Source organism: Stegodyphus dumicola, chromosome 1 (assembly GCF_044657685.1).
Source record: "Stegodyphus dumicola isolate Sdum_Otavi_A_Nest chromosome 1, ASM4465768v1".
Classification (NCBI taxonomy): Eukaryota; Metazoa; Arthropoda; class Arachnida; order Araneae; family Eresidae; genus Stegodyphus; species Stegodyphus dumicola.
Window position 1 is genome coordinate 169427405 of NC_140768.1, and position 15102 is coordinate 169442506.

The 15102-nt window shown below is 29.2% G+C and overlaps 1 protein-coding gene across 2 annotated transcripts in view; it reads right to left on the bottom strand.

The window, feature by feature from the left end:
• The window catches only part of LOC118180328 (uncharacterized), a 178520-nt gene that overhangs the window by 75365 nt on the left and 88053 nt on the right, over positions 1 to 15102 (bottom strand). For both annotated transcript variants that reach the window (XM_085823037.1, XM_085823033.1), the window contains exons 17-19: positions 8088 to 8164; positions 2502 to 2596; positions 2211 to 2341 (exon numbers count right to left, since the gene is read on the bottom strand). In XM_085823037.1, the coding sequence (XP_085679163.1) occupies positions 2211 to 2341; positions 2502 to 2596; positions 8088 to 8164 (303 nt within the window). The remainder of the gene's footprint in view (positions 1 to 2210; positions 2342 to 2501; positions 2597 to 8087; positions 8165 to 15102) is intronic.

The following is a 15102-nucleotide window of genomic DNA, read 5'->3' on the forward strand; positions in this document are numbered from 1 at the left end:
AACAAAACAACAATGTGCTAATACATTCAGTTTGGTTTTACTCCATATGAAAACAGTAGACATGCTCTTTGAAGCATATCTGAAAGACATAGTGGATGAAAGTAAAAAAAGAAATTTACATAGAATTCTAGTGTTCCTTGATATTAATGATGCTTTTGACCATGCCTTGGTAGTCTGGATAACTTGTTTTTTTAAGGAGAATTGTTATTCTATGTAACATTTTTTTGCCCTGTTTAAGATTTTATGCATGATAGATCTGCATTGCTCTCCCTTGGTCATGTTTCTACTTCCGCACGTTTGAAAAAGGTTGCCCTCAAGGCTCTATATCTGGATCTTTACAATGGAATTTAATGATAATCTCACTATATTCTCAGTTGTCTGGACTGTGAAACAATTTCTTTTGCTGAAGTTTTACTTGCTCTGTTTTGAAGAGAAGTGTCCTGATACTCTTTTTATAGAGTTCTAGACTGGTCTAGACAGCAGGAGGAGTTTATAATTCTAATAAATCTAAAACTGTAGTAATAAAAAGAAAGCATGTCAGTTGTACTTCAATAATATTTTAGCAGAAATGATGAATGAAATTAAATATTCAGATATTATTCTCGATGAAAAATTTTGGTGGAAAAATCTTATTATGTATTTATTAAAAAAACATGAAAGTATTCTTAGAGGATTAATCATGCCATGCAATATTTTTGGTTAAAATCTAATGTTATTAATTTATAAACAAGGTACAGTCCCTTTTGTTTGCTAAGTGTCTAGAGTGTGAGGAACAGCTTTGCAAAAGAAGATTAATTTTTGTGTTTTCACAAAATTCAAAGAAGAAATTTACAAACAGTTGTGTGTGCCTGTAGAACAATTAGCTATGAAACCTGTTTTGCAGTGCTCCACACCTCCAACTGATCTTCATATTTTATGTGACAAAGAATTTAAAGATAATATCACCAAAACTTATTTTTGATTCAAAGGTGCTTTTTGAGGACTTTCTCACCTCTGCTGCTCAGTTCCCTATTCAAACTATAAGTTAGGAAAATTCCATTGAAGATAATTTTCCAATTGTGCGTTATACAGATAGCAGTAACATTAATAATCAAATTGGACTGTTTACGATGCATTTTACAATAGTTCTAGTGTTTGTTACATTATAATTTCCTCATTTGTACTGATTCTCTTTCATCCTTAAATTCTCTTATGAATATCTTTTTCTGTAATAAATTAATTGCCACTTCTATAAGATTATTAAAGAACTTAGAAATAAAGCTGTTGATGTCATCTTCTCAATGTATGTGGGCATACTGGCAATCCAGGAAATGAAAAGGCTGGTTGATTGGCAAAACAAGTTACAGACCTTCAAGTTAACACCACAGTGACACTGTCTAAATCATTCTTCAAGAAATAAAGTTTAACCAAAACAATTCTTAAGTGCAATAAATTGTACACAAATTCTTATACTCCATCTCTTAATTATTTTCCCTTTCTATTACTCACAAATTCAGTAATAATTTTTTTTCTGTAATTTTGAAATTACTAAATTTTTAAATGGGCATGGTAATCTCAGTTCACATACAAAGAGATGTGAGCTATCTCATTGGGACTCATTCTGGTAGCTTCAGGGGAATGCAAAATGTTGAAAATTTGTTTTCTACTACATGAAGCATATGCAAGGAAGAAAATAACCCATATCCCAGTTAAATTCCTTTTTGCCTTTTCATGCATTTGTTCAAGATAAAATGGAATTTTGTATATTTATGTCTTACATTTCATGTGTAAATTCTATAAGTTTTATGTTATTTTGTGTTGCGTTATTTGTATTTTTTAATTTACTTCTATAAGCCATCTGTTATACTATGTGGTCCACAAAAAGTTTAAAATACTACTAATAATAATAATAATAATTGCTATTACCACTGCTTAACTTTACCACAAAAAATCTCCTATTATGACTATCTAATTTTAGTTTGATTACAGGAAATGTTATTTTTCATTATTGTGAATTTTATCATATGAAATTGTGAGACTGCAAGTGAAATAATACAGTATCCAAAATATCCATAAGTACAGTTTTCATCACATATATAATATTTTAATCAATAGATTTAAGTTGCATAATTTCAAATAAATAAATAAATAAATAAAATTTCTAATTTACTACAAATCCATGCAGTTATAAACTCCTTTTTTATTACTATGACAAAGGGATTTTTTCTTACTATTAAGCAGAGCTGACGGTTTCAATAAAAATTTCAGTACAGCATCAATAAGACTGCATTTTGATTCATCTACAATGTACTGTGAGACGCAAAGAACGGTAGCTACAGTTTTCAGATCTTCTAAACTCATTCTGGAAAAAGCAAAAGAAAGTAATGAAGATTCAACTTTACAAGATAATTTTGCTTTACATATTCATAGTTGGTCTATGTACTAAGAAAAGTTAACAATAATCACATAATGATGAATGAGAAGTACTGTACAATAATTTATGATATGGAATTTAAACTTACTTTTCCATGAGACTTCTCCGACAATGGTATTCTGATGAAGATTCATCAAAAGGAAATCCTGAGAATTCTAAAACATTTCGGCGAATATTATTTTGCTGAAATGAAATATAGATAATTATGTTAAAGAAATTCTAACCAATTAATTATCTAAAATGTTATGCTATTATCTCTACATCTAGTTTTACACCATTTTCGATTTTAAATATACAGGTAACCCTCATATAACACAGTATATACGTTCCTAGAAAATTTCGTGTTGTGTGAAACTGTGTTGTATGAGAACAAGAGCCAGTATAAAAAGAAAGGGGGTTATGTTCCGAAAATTTATTAAAAAAAATACTTTTTAATTATACATAATAAAAATATATACGTATGTGGAACACAAAACAAAAAATATTACATATTTTCATTTAACACAACTTTAGTTTAATAAATTTCTTTGTTGTCATTGCTCAGTATGATTAATATTTTTTTTTTTTTTTTTTTTTTTTTTTGTGGAATGAGATTGCTTTCAGAATTTCATTCTTCATTTAAAGTTCTGGCATTTTCTTCCTTCTTTAAAAAAATTATAATTTTACTTCGCTTACTAGTTCTTACCAGGTCATTTTTAATTTCTTGATATAGAGCTAGACAGTTTTGCAACTCCCTTTTAAATTTTCGACTTTTTCAGTAGAAGGGTCTGCACTCAAGAAAAATAATTTTTAGCTAAATGTAGGTCTTTTATTTAACGTTAAATTATTACCTTCACAATTTTCATCAGTGGTAGTGTCCTCAGAGTCGACTGATTTACAGCTTTGGATGCCATTTCTATCAAATCTTCATTAATTTCTTCTTCCACTAAAAAAACTTGAACGTCTTCAATAGCCATGTTAACAAAATCTTCACCTCCAATTGATTTAGCAAGTTCTATTATGCCACCAATTTCATTTTCTGACGATTCACGCACGTTTTCTATTTCAGCTGAAGAGGGCCATATCTTTTTCTATCATGTATTTAACGTTGATGGTTTCAGCTCTTTCAGCAACAAAGATACGATGTTGATTCAGTTCTTGGTTGAAAATGTCTTCCAAGCTTCCATTACATTAATTGATTTTGAATCGGTTACGTCTAAAATCTACTGTAATGCTCTTCTTATGCAATATGTTTTAAAGGTTTAAATAATACCTTGAGCCAATGGTTGGAGTAACGAAGCAATGTTAAGTGGTAGAAACAGTATTTTGACATTGGGATGATTCAAATCTTTTGGGTGACATGGAGCATTATCTAATAATAATAAGTGCCTTGAAGCTAAAATTTTTCTGCCTTAAATAACGTTCAGCGTCTGGCATAAAACAATTTAAAAGCCATTCTCTAAATATATTCCCAGCTACACAACCTCTTTTATTTGCTTTCCAATAAACCGGTAAGTTGTTCTTATTATTTAAATATCTATAAACTAACAAGGGTTTTGTCATAAAGTCCAGAGTCATGCTGCACAAAAGTAGCATTAGACAAATTTCAGACACCTTAAATCATGATGCAGTTTTTCCTTTTTTTGGATATAAAGGTTCTACTGGGCATTTTGTTTCCACCAAAGCCCAGTTTTGTTGGCATCGAAAACTTGAACTGCTGTGTATCCTTGTTCTTCTATAATATTTTGCAATTTTTTAGGAAATGTCCTAGCAGCTTCATAATCAGCCGATGCAAATTCTCTTTGAATTCTTATGGTATGAATTGCAAAGCACTTTTTGAAATTTTCGAACCAACCTTTACTTACCAGAAAATCTGGATTGACAGAGGGTTCTCCATGTTCTTTGAGGTGCTTGAAAAATGAGTGCTTTTTGTTTAATGATATTACCATTCAACGAAATTCTTCTTTGATAGCTATCATCAATCCAAATGCTGAATGCCTTTTCCAACTTCTCAAATAATGGCGCCCCCGGGGGTGAACTTCACGTTTTGCGGACGTCGAAGATCCTGAAGCAACTGCACTTCTTATTTCTTTTTCATTTTTCTTAATAGTCCGGACTATTTCTTCATTCTAATTAAAACTTTTTTCAATGTGAGATGAATTTTCTCCTTTTAGAAGATGGTCCAATATTTGTATCTGTAACTTCTAAAGAAATGAATTTCCTCCTAAATATTGCTTTTATATCTTTATAGGACATGTTCGAGGACTGAAATTTAATGTTTTAAAAACGAAAAAGTTATTCTTTAACACACCATGGCTGGACGTAGACTGCGGACCAGCAGTGTGTGACACTTTTGTTTTCAGGCCATGGAGACGAGGATTCGAATTTTGGAAGCCGAATGTGCAGGTTGTGCGTTTTAAAGCACTTATTGTTACCTCATGTTGTTCCACCTTCTGCGATAGTGAGTTTTCTTCAATGTTATCTGGGGACATTTGTTCATACGGGTCATCTGAGGACATCTGTTCATCTGAGAACATTTGTTCTTATGGGTACCGCATCTTGGAAGACAACTGGAAGAACTTACAAAACAAGGATTCTTATGTGTTAACCCTCTGAGAGTTATGGCCGGCTTTATCTGGTCATGATGTTTTTTGGAATTTGCTACATATATTAGCTTATAATTTATGATATTTTGCTTTCTTACTTTCTTTAATAATATAAATATCATCTTAATAAATGTAAGTTCATGAAAATACAGCCTAAAGTACGTAAATATACAAATTTAGCTAGTAAAGTGTCTTTGAATACAGGTCTTCATGACAGCTCCAAAAACCCATGCCGCTCAGAGGGTTATATGACCACATGGGTGCTTTGCACAATATGGAAAAACTTCATGCGAATTTCATTGAATTTCTTCGGATTGCTTGGGCTATTTTCTTATCGTGTTAGAGCGAAACCATGTTATAGGAAAACTGTGTTGTAGGAGGGTTCTCGCAATCTATGAATCGTGTTATAGCGAAACCGTGTTACAGGATGCCGTATTGTAGGAGGGCTACCTGTATTTACTTTTAAAATATGCATAACAATGCAACTTCACAGCAAAATTTAGTCCTATGCACAGAAATACAGTGCTCCCTTATTATAACATGTGAGGTAAGAAGACCACAGAAACAGGAACATAAGATCACCTGAGTTATAGTGAAAATGAGAGGTTCCCAATGAAAAAAATCAGACATTTATATCATTTTGTGAAAAAAATATATACATATTTATTTAATGGAAAATTTCTAAAGTAATTTCATAAGCATTCAGTGCAGGGGGAAAAATAGAGTTGACAGAGACCACAATACAATAAACAGTGCATAAAAAGTAAATATAGTATAAATGACTGTATGCATCTATATATAGCAAATGTTATTGCAGCAACCTTTCTTTTGGATGATTAAATTTGAATGCGACTAGTATTTTGGAGAATATAAAAAACACTTGGTATGAATATTGCCTCTTTAAAATAGCCATCGCTAAAGAAGGCCCAACTTATCTGAAACTATGGGTGGTCACCTCAAGCTGCATTCAGATGACAGTATAAAAGGCATAAGTGGTTTAAGCCGAGCTGCATTGCTAGGCAACCAGTCTGTGCTACGTCACAAAATCTGGTTTAGGGCTCTTGGCAAGTTTGAAGTTTTCCACTTTATGCCGACTTGGGATAAGCATCGACCAATCAGAGCGAACATACGAAACCTGAATGGGAAAACAGAGTAGGAAAGCTGTAGACACACCCAAGCATGCACATATTTAGCTTCTCTAATTGGGTACGACTTAGAACCTGCATTGCAGGCATGAACAGAACTCTCGCATTTTATTCCTTGTGACTATGCCTCTGTGATATTAACATCACCCGTCTGAACCTTTAAACACCTTAGACATGTCTTAGACATTGTCTTAACAAAGTTTTACTCTTTGAAAATCACTGGGATAAAGAAATGGAATTTTTCTGTAAATATAAGATGTAAAATTTTCTCTTGATAAAATATTGAGTTGATTTTAACAATTTTTATCTTGCTTCTTTAAAATTTTCTAATTCACTTTAAAAAAGGTATTTCTTCTGTAAATATTAGATGTAAAATTTCTGTAAATCAATAGTATGATGAGTTGATTTTAAAATGTTTTTCTACTCATTTTATTTTTTAATTTCTGACTGTAAGTGAAACCTGAGACAATCAAAAACCCTTATTGTGAAATACTGACAAAAGCAGGTTTGTAATTCTTTTATCTTTGTTTCTGATAATAAAGAGATTTTAATTTATTGCAGTCATTTAGGTAAACCCATGCTTCATCAAGAGGCAAAATGCATTCCATTCATTTCCTGCTAAGTAGTTTTCATACAGAGTTCGACAAATTGTTCTGCACTGGGCCACGTGCCTTGGCAAAAGCTAGAGAACATTATGTTTTTCAGTTTTGTTAAATTCTAAATCTTGGTTTATTTATTTATTTATTTTATTGTTGCTATGGATGATTTTAAAGACTTTGAAACTGATATCTGTGTCAGCAGACTTTTTTCTTGTTACCAATATAATTTAACTTTAGAAATAAAATGTACCTTTCTAGGGTATTTGTTTGGAGTCTTCTTTCCATGTAGAAATAATGACTGATGGTTTTTACCTTCCTAATTAATAATGTAACTTATTTTCCACTTAAAAGTTTTAATACCACACATTTCACATTGTTTTGAATTATGAAATAGGTATATTCCTCTCCATAAAGTGCAAAAACACATCCTTCAATCCACAACTTGTTCACATGTGACACTTTGTAGCAGACATATTTCCCATTTCAAATAATACACTGATGCTAGAAATTTTTATTCCAAAACACTTGCTTTTTAAAATTCTATAACGAAACCATTCTAAAAATGTGTAAACACCCTCTGTATGTTGTTTCTACCATTTTCAATACTGCTTTGTGCTTATGGAAAGTACAAGAACTTAAATCATTATTTTAAAATGAAATATTTTTTAATTTGAAATTTAAAATATTGCTGCATTAGTGACATCTTCTCTCACTTATCTCTCATCAATTAGCTTGCCACCTGTTGCTCTTCCTACCATTTAAATTAATTGTGATAAAGACGTACAAATGGCACAAATGCCATCAAGAAGACAGAAGATTACGTACATTAAGCTGTGTAATTCATATTAAGAATGTGCTTCGCAAGAATTAAAAAAAAAAAAAAAAGTTACATACACACAAGTCACTACAAGCCATTAAATCTTTTATGCACCAAGCTTTGTCACTCTGTAAATCATGTTCCCTAATGTGTCAATAACTTTTAAATCATCGCATATATATAAATCAAAATCACTGGCACATTAGTATTAGGTATTATTTAACATACACATAATGCTTGAAAAATCATTGTTTTGATGCTGAATATGATACTCATTAATTATGGTAACTTGAATATGCGATATGGGGATGGCAATATGGTAAAAAAATAAAACATTAGTATAACAGAAGTTTTAGATCATACTTACATAATTTATAAGGATTAAAAATTTTATTTTTATATCATACATATAATATTAAGTTTATATATGACATATATTTACAACAGTGGTGTAATCTATGTTTAACTAATAAAATTACAAAATTAGTAAAAAATTGAGAACGTTATGAATGAAAAAAATATACTTACTGCACTTGTAGTTAAATACAGTATCATATGCACATCATTAAGTTTGACAGCTGGAGTAGTAATAACTTGATAATGAACTAAAATGCAAAATTTAACAGTAGTTGAGCATAGACTAGAAGAGAAACACGCTAATGTGACAATCAAAATCGTAAAAACAACCTTGTATTTAGTGTAAGTATATTGAAACACTCAATCAATTTCGAGGGCAGATAAAGGTCCCTCCTCATCAGGAGAAAGAAATACCTAGAAAGAAGAAAAATAAAGGGGAAGGAGTCTCAGAAACAAGTGGTTTCTGAGTTATCATCTGAGTTTTTAATCAGAGTTACACTGGCCGCCTACTTTTACTGAGCCAGGTTATCTGATCAAACATGTAACACAAAGGACAAGAAAAATTAGCGAAGTTAAAAATAGGGAGCGAGGGGCAACTGCACCTTCACGCTCAAAATCTGAACTTCGAATAATGGAAAGCCACCACTGAACGGATTTTTATAGCCTCTGGTAGTACCAAACGCGAGGATGTTACGCCATCTATCGGCAAAAATAACTGAATTAAGATAGTAGAATTTTAAAGGCATTAGAAAGGACTGGATTGGACTTCAAATCATTAACTAAACCTGCTAAATCTTTGTGAATATGAAAAGCGTATAGAAAATCCAATTCACCTATGGAAGAAGCCTTTTGGATAATTTTTGCAGACACAAAGTCAAAATTATGGTTAAATGTCCAACTATGATACGCTATTGAAGACTTGTTGATTTCGCCTTTTTTGACATAAGATTCGTGTTCCTTGATACGAAACTTCAACACTCTTTTTATTTGGCCAATATATCTTAAACCACACTGACACGATATACTATAAATTCCCCAAGAATTTAAGACAGAAACGCAATCTTTTAGAATCGAAGGGTAAATTTTATTAATAGGGGAGAAACCGACTTGAAAATTGAATTTCTGGAGAATCCGTGCAATTTTATAGCTAACAGAAGGATAAAATGGAAGCACGACAAGGTCATTAATATTATTTCTAACAGTGGAATGTCTTCTTTGATGGGAATCTGAAAATTTTTTAATGGCTTTGTCAATAATCATGGGAGAAAATCCAAGGTCAATCGCAACTGCTCTCAAATAATTAAGTTCATTGGTAAGCAAACATTAAAGTTTGTAGGTAATTGATTGATTAAAAATCCGGTTAACCACGTGCAGTGCTGATAAGGACCACGTGTTTCTGACACTCCTTCCCCTTTATTTTTCTTCTTTATAGGTATTTCTTTCTCCTGATGAGGAGGGACCTTTAGCTGCCCTCGAAATCGATTGAGTGTTTCAATATACTTACGCTAAATACAAGGTTGTTTTTACGATTTTGATAGTTGAGCATAATAAATAATTACTGTAAGCCATATAATTGGTTATAAATAGTTTAATGTTAATTTATACAATACAATTGTATATGAAGTTTACTGTTACTGTTTATATAACCCAATAGAAAATAATACATAATTAATTTGCATTGTATGATACTGATGAAATTATTTGTTACTAGCAGCATATGTCCATCCCTATAGGACACATCTTTTTTGGACACTTTTAGTATTTTTAATAACAAAATGCACCAAATGGCCTATATTTTTATAGAAACATGATGTTTTTCCATAGTTAGAGACATACGCTGTATATTTAACATAATTTTTATCAATTTTGAGACACTAAAAAATTTGAGACAATATTTTCTTTAATTATAAAAGACTAAAAGGATTAAAAATAGTAATAAAAACAAGTATTTTTAAAATTTTTTCACATACCCTAATTTGGAAAAAAAAAAAAAAAAAAAGCAAATGAGACAAAAAAAAAAAAGATTAAAAAATTATGTAAGATACAGTGAATAGGGGGCTTGGAGTTTAGGCCCCTGGATTTAAAGAAAATCTTTACTAAAATCTAGGGCTCTAGAATTTTATTATTATACATAAAATTTAATATATTCTAATATATTAAATTTTATGTATAATAATTATTAATTATTATTCTAATTCTTTAAATTTATTTACATATTGTCCATTTTTCATTCCTTTATAGCAGAATACACAGGTTCCATTATTAATTTAATTTATGGTTTTATCAGAAAGTTTGCCATGTTTTTAAGCAAGTTGGTTCATCATTCATATCTAATTTAACAATGACAAAATCTCCATTTTCTTTTTTTTTTTTTTTTTTTTTTTTTTTTTCATTGAGATCAGATTCTAATATAATTTCCAAGGGGGAAAACTATTTAATTAAAGTACAAAAAATTACGGAAAAATCTTATTTAATTTTAGAAAATGTGTAAACATTTACATACTTGGAAAATCATCAGAATATATAAAAATACTAAATTATGACCCCCATTTCAGAGGGTCATAATTTATTATTATGGCCCTCGTTTCAGGGGGTCATATTGTTTAATTAAAGTATAAAAAATTAAGAAAAATATCAAGAAATTATTCTAATTCTTTAAATTTATTTACATATTGTCCATTTTTCATTCCTTTATAGCAGAATACACAGGTTCCATTATTAATTTAATTTATGGTTTTATCAGAAAGTTTGCCATGTTTTTAAGCAAGTTGGTTCATCATTCATATCTAATTTAACAATGACAGAATCTCCATATTTTTTTTTTTTTTTTTTTTTTTTTTTTTTTTGAATTTTTTTCATTGAGATCAGATTCTAATATAATTTCCAAGGGGGAGAACTATTTAATTAAAGTACAAAAAATTACGGAAAAATCTTATTTAATTTTAGAAAATGTGTAAACATTTACATACTTGGAAAATCATCAGAATATATAAAAATACTAAATTATGACCCCCATTTCAGAGGGTCATAATTTATTATTATGGCCCTCGTTTCAGGGGGTCATATTGTTTAATTAAAGTATAAAAAATTAAGAAAAATATCAAGAAATTATTCTAATTCTTTAAATTTATTTACATATTGTCCATTTTTCATTCCTTTATAGCAGAATACACAGGTTCCATTATTAATTTAATTTATGGTTTTATCAGAAAGTTTGCCATGTTTTTAAGCAAGTTGGTTCATCATTCATATCTAATTTAACAATGACAGAATCTCCATTTTTTTTTTTTTTTTTTTTTTTTTTTTGAATTTTTTTCATTGAGATCAGATGATAATTTCCAGAATCTAATTTTTTTAATTTTAGTGTTTTTGGATAAGATACAAGTCTATTGAATTCTTCCGTCTCTATTTATTTAGATTTTTTTTTAATGTTTTGCTCCCTCAAATCTGGGATTACAGGTCACTTGAAAAATCATCTAATTTCAATAATAATTTTATTAAGAGCTAATAATTTCATATGAATTTTATCACTATGTCTTTTAATAAAATTTCAAGATAATTGTTTATATAATTCAGGTTTACATCAATCAACTTTATCTTTATGTTTATTTAAAAAGTTTTAACTTAGTTCTTGATATTTCCTTATTTCATTCCAAACGACTACATCTTTCAATTCTTCAATGGTATTTTCCAATAATTAAAATTAATTCTAGAAATTGATTTCATATTTAATTTTTTTATAATTTTCAAAATAAATGAATTTTTTATATCTAGATATAATATCCTATTTTACTTGATTTCATGGATAATCATAAAAGATTCACTTAATTTCTGATAGGCTGATATTAATCCAGTCTACTCTATTTCTGTATTCGCTGATAAAAAGTTCAGATAATTTTTGATAGCTTGATATCAATTCCCAATCGACAACATTTTCGAAATTTCTAATTAAATCGTCGCTTAAAGTTGTGTTTTTAGAGAATTTACCCCAGTTAAACATCCATTTATTAAAAGTAAAAAAGACTAAGACATTAAGTCTTTTTGACACTTTTCTAAGGATGAAAAATTCTTCGGATTTATAAATATATTTATATCCATTTAATTGTGATTGTTTTACATATTTTTCAACAGGAAAATATTTTAAAGGAGTTACAAAATCTTGTTATTGTGCATAAACTTCTTCTGTAATTGATTTAGCTTTCAGTAAATTTAATAACTGTTTATAAAAAATAAAACACAGTTTATATTCTACTTTTCTTTCCAAAATATTTAAACTTTTCTCAATGACTTCAGCAATTCCTGCACTTAAAGTGGCAAGAAGTTAAAAAGCAAAAGCTGATAAACCTGAAGCACTTAATATAAATTTACTGACTGTTAAGGTAATGCATATCTTTTGATATAGATTATAACTTTTTCTAAAAATATATATTCTTTTCTCTAAATATTCTTCAATATTTATATAGGGTTAAAATTCCTTCGATATCTCCTTTTAAAATTTTTTAAATCAAGCATGAAGAAACAATTAAGAAATATATATATTTTTTAATTCTTCTTTTGATATATAACCATCAACGTCTGTTATTATTTGTTGAACTTTTAGATTCTGTATTAAAAAATATAAAATACTTCCAATTTTTCTAATAGTGATAGGAGATAATAAAAGTTGTATGATATATAATTAATACAAGCGTTTTCTTTCTTCTTCTAACAAACATATCTTCAATACCTTTTTGATTTTTTTTCTGTACCACAGTCATCATATACAACAAGATTTTTAAATGAAGGATCTAAATCATCAGCAGTTGAAAATAATACTTCTTTTTTATATTTATCATACAAATCTAATATTTCTTTATTTAATTTCATAGATTTTACCCCAGTTAACATTTTAAGAATATCATCTATTTCAATATCTTCAAAGAAAGTATAAATTTCTTTCAATTTAGAAGATTTGGGTTCATTTATGTGTTTTGCGCATAAATATAATGCATCAAATGCGCATAAATATAATCACCATCATATCTTGCAAAACAAAATTATTAGAACCATGACTGGAGCACCATGGTCCGTTCGGAATAAGGTTCTCCACCATGATCTCAATATCACTACCATAGATGAAGAAATACTAAAATCTGTGCATAAATTTTATGAAGGTCATGCAACTCATCCCTCTACCATCATTCAATGTATAGGAAATTATGATTATACAATAGAACAACCTTATAAGCGACCGCGTACTATTCACCATAATGTACGTTGGTAACTCTGTAAATATTCATCTGTATATAGACATTTTTTATTACTTATACTACTACTCAGGATTACTATTGCTTCAATTTCTGAAATGAACTTTTGAACTTTCGGAAGCATTAGTTAAGCAACCTATTTACTCAAGAAAATATTCTTATTTGTTACATGTATTACTATTGTTCCAAGGAGGACACACCTATTTATCCAAGTTCTTCATATTATTTAATCTATTATGCATCAGCATTCAAAACTGCTATTTTTCAAAAGTTTTATACTCATCGTTATTCAAATTTAATGCATCTGTACTTGTACATAGTCATTATTTATTTAAAAATACGCAAAATATGTATTCTTCAGCTCATGTTCCATCGTCCAACCAACATCATGGAATAGGCTTACGTGACCTACACTACGATTAAAGAACAACATCTTTCTGTAGTTGACTCTCCTGCACCTAGATGATGCCACCTCTGCCTACTTTTCTTGCTTAGTACCCATCTTAAAATTTCATTTATTTACTCACATGCGCCTTTTTAGGGACAAATACTACCTCATTTTCTAAAGCCTTAAATGGATAATTAATTCAGATCAAGTAATGCACTTTTATTAGTACGGCACTTGAAGACTAAAGTTATGACCTGACCTCATAATGCATCAAAATCTAATCTTAATCTTTTCGATTCTTTAAAACCATTAATAAGATTTAATAATAAATTTGTTTTACTACAACCAGACGGACCTTGTATGAAAAATTTGAATGGATGTTGAGGTAATAAGGAATGTTGATAAGCATCAGGTAATTCTTCTGGTTCAGTAGAAACTTTAGTTTTTATCATTTATTTATATCGTTTTTTAAAGGTTTTGACATAAATTCTATTTTTAAAATCTATTTTAACAGGTGGTTCAATATCTATACGTATTTTTAATTTATTATCTTTTTCCCTTTTTTTAAAACAGTTGAATAACTATAAGAATACAGATGTCTACCTCCTGACATAAACTCTATTTCACATACTAATTCAGAAGTCAAACAACAAAAATCAGCGTTATACCTACAAAATTTTCACAGTTCTACAAAATTTCTACAAAATTTCTATTTCACATCTTTTAGACTTTGTCATTTCACCATCTTTTGATGTTTTAAACATTTAAAAAAATTACTGCCTTAGCATAGTCATAGTTTAAAAAATTACTGCCTTAGCATAATTGCTGGCTTACCATAGTCGTATTCATTTTAAATTTTAAATTTTCAGTAAAATAATAACTTTTAACCTTTTTAAATATTACATCATGAAGGTTATCTAATTTATTTTCAGATAAAACAAATATAACTTTATCTACATATTTTTAATTAACAGCATCCTTTTCACTAACTGGTTTGGCTACATTTGTTATAATTTTATCTTTAGCATCAAAAGCATTATCATCCTTTGAATGAAACTAATTGCCCATTTCTTTTCTAAGACTTTTATCTAGTGATTGTATTTTCTTTGCTGTTTCATTAACAAAATTTAAAAAGCTGTCATCAATATTATATTTATATAAATCAACGAGTTCCCTTAAATTTGATAATGCACTCCACACATATATTTTTGTGCTAACATCCTAATCATCTATAGGATTTTTCAAATTTTTATTTCCTATATCATATATTCCATCATCAGTTAATTTAAAACCTTCACCAGGTGGACCTGGACCAATTTGTCTCTCATCGTCAAAGGGTGGATAATCAGCAGTCATTTATTGGAGGTGAAAAGACTAAGAATTTAATGTTAAAATATCAACTAATTTAATTTTTTGTTTATTCAGACTTAATATGCTTTGATTTTTTTCTTCAACAATAAAGTAAAATATATAGCTTTTTGCAGTTTTGTGTTTTAATCTATAAAGTTTAATGTTAAATTTCCTACAGATGTGTAATTTTCATGGTGTGGCA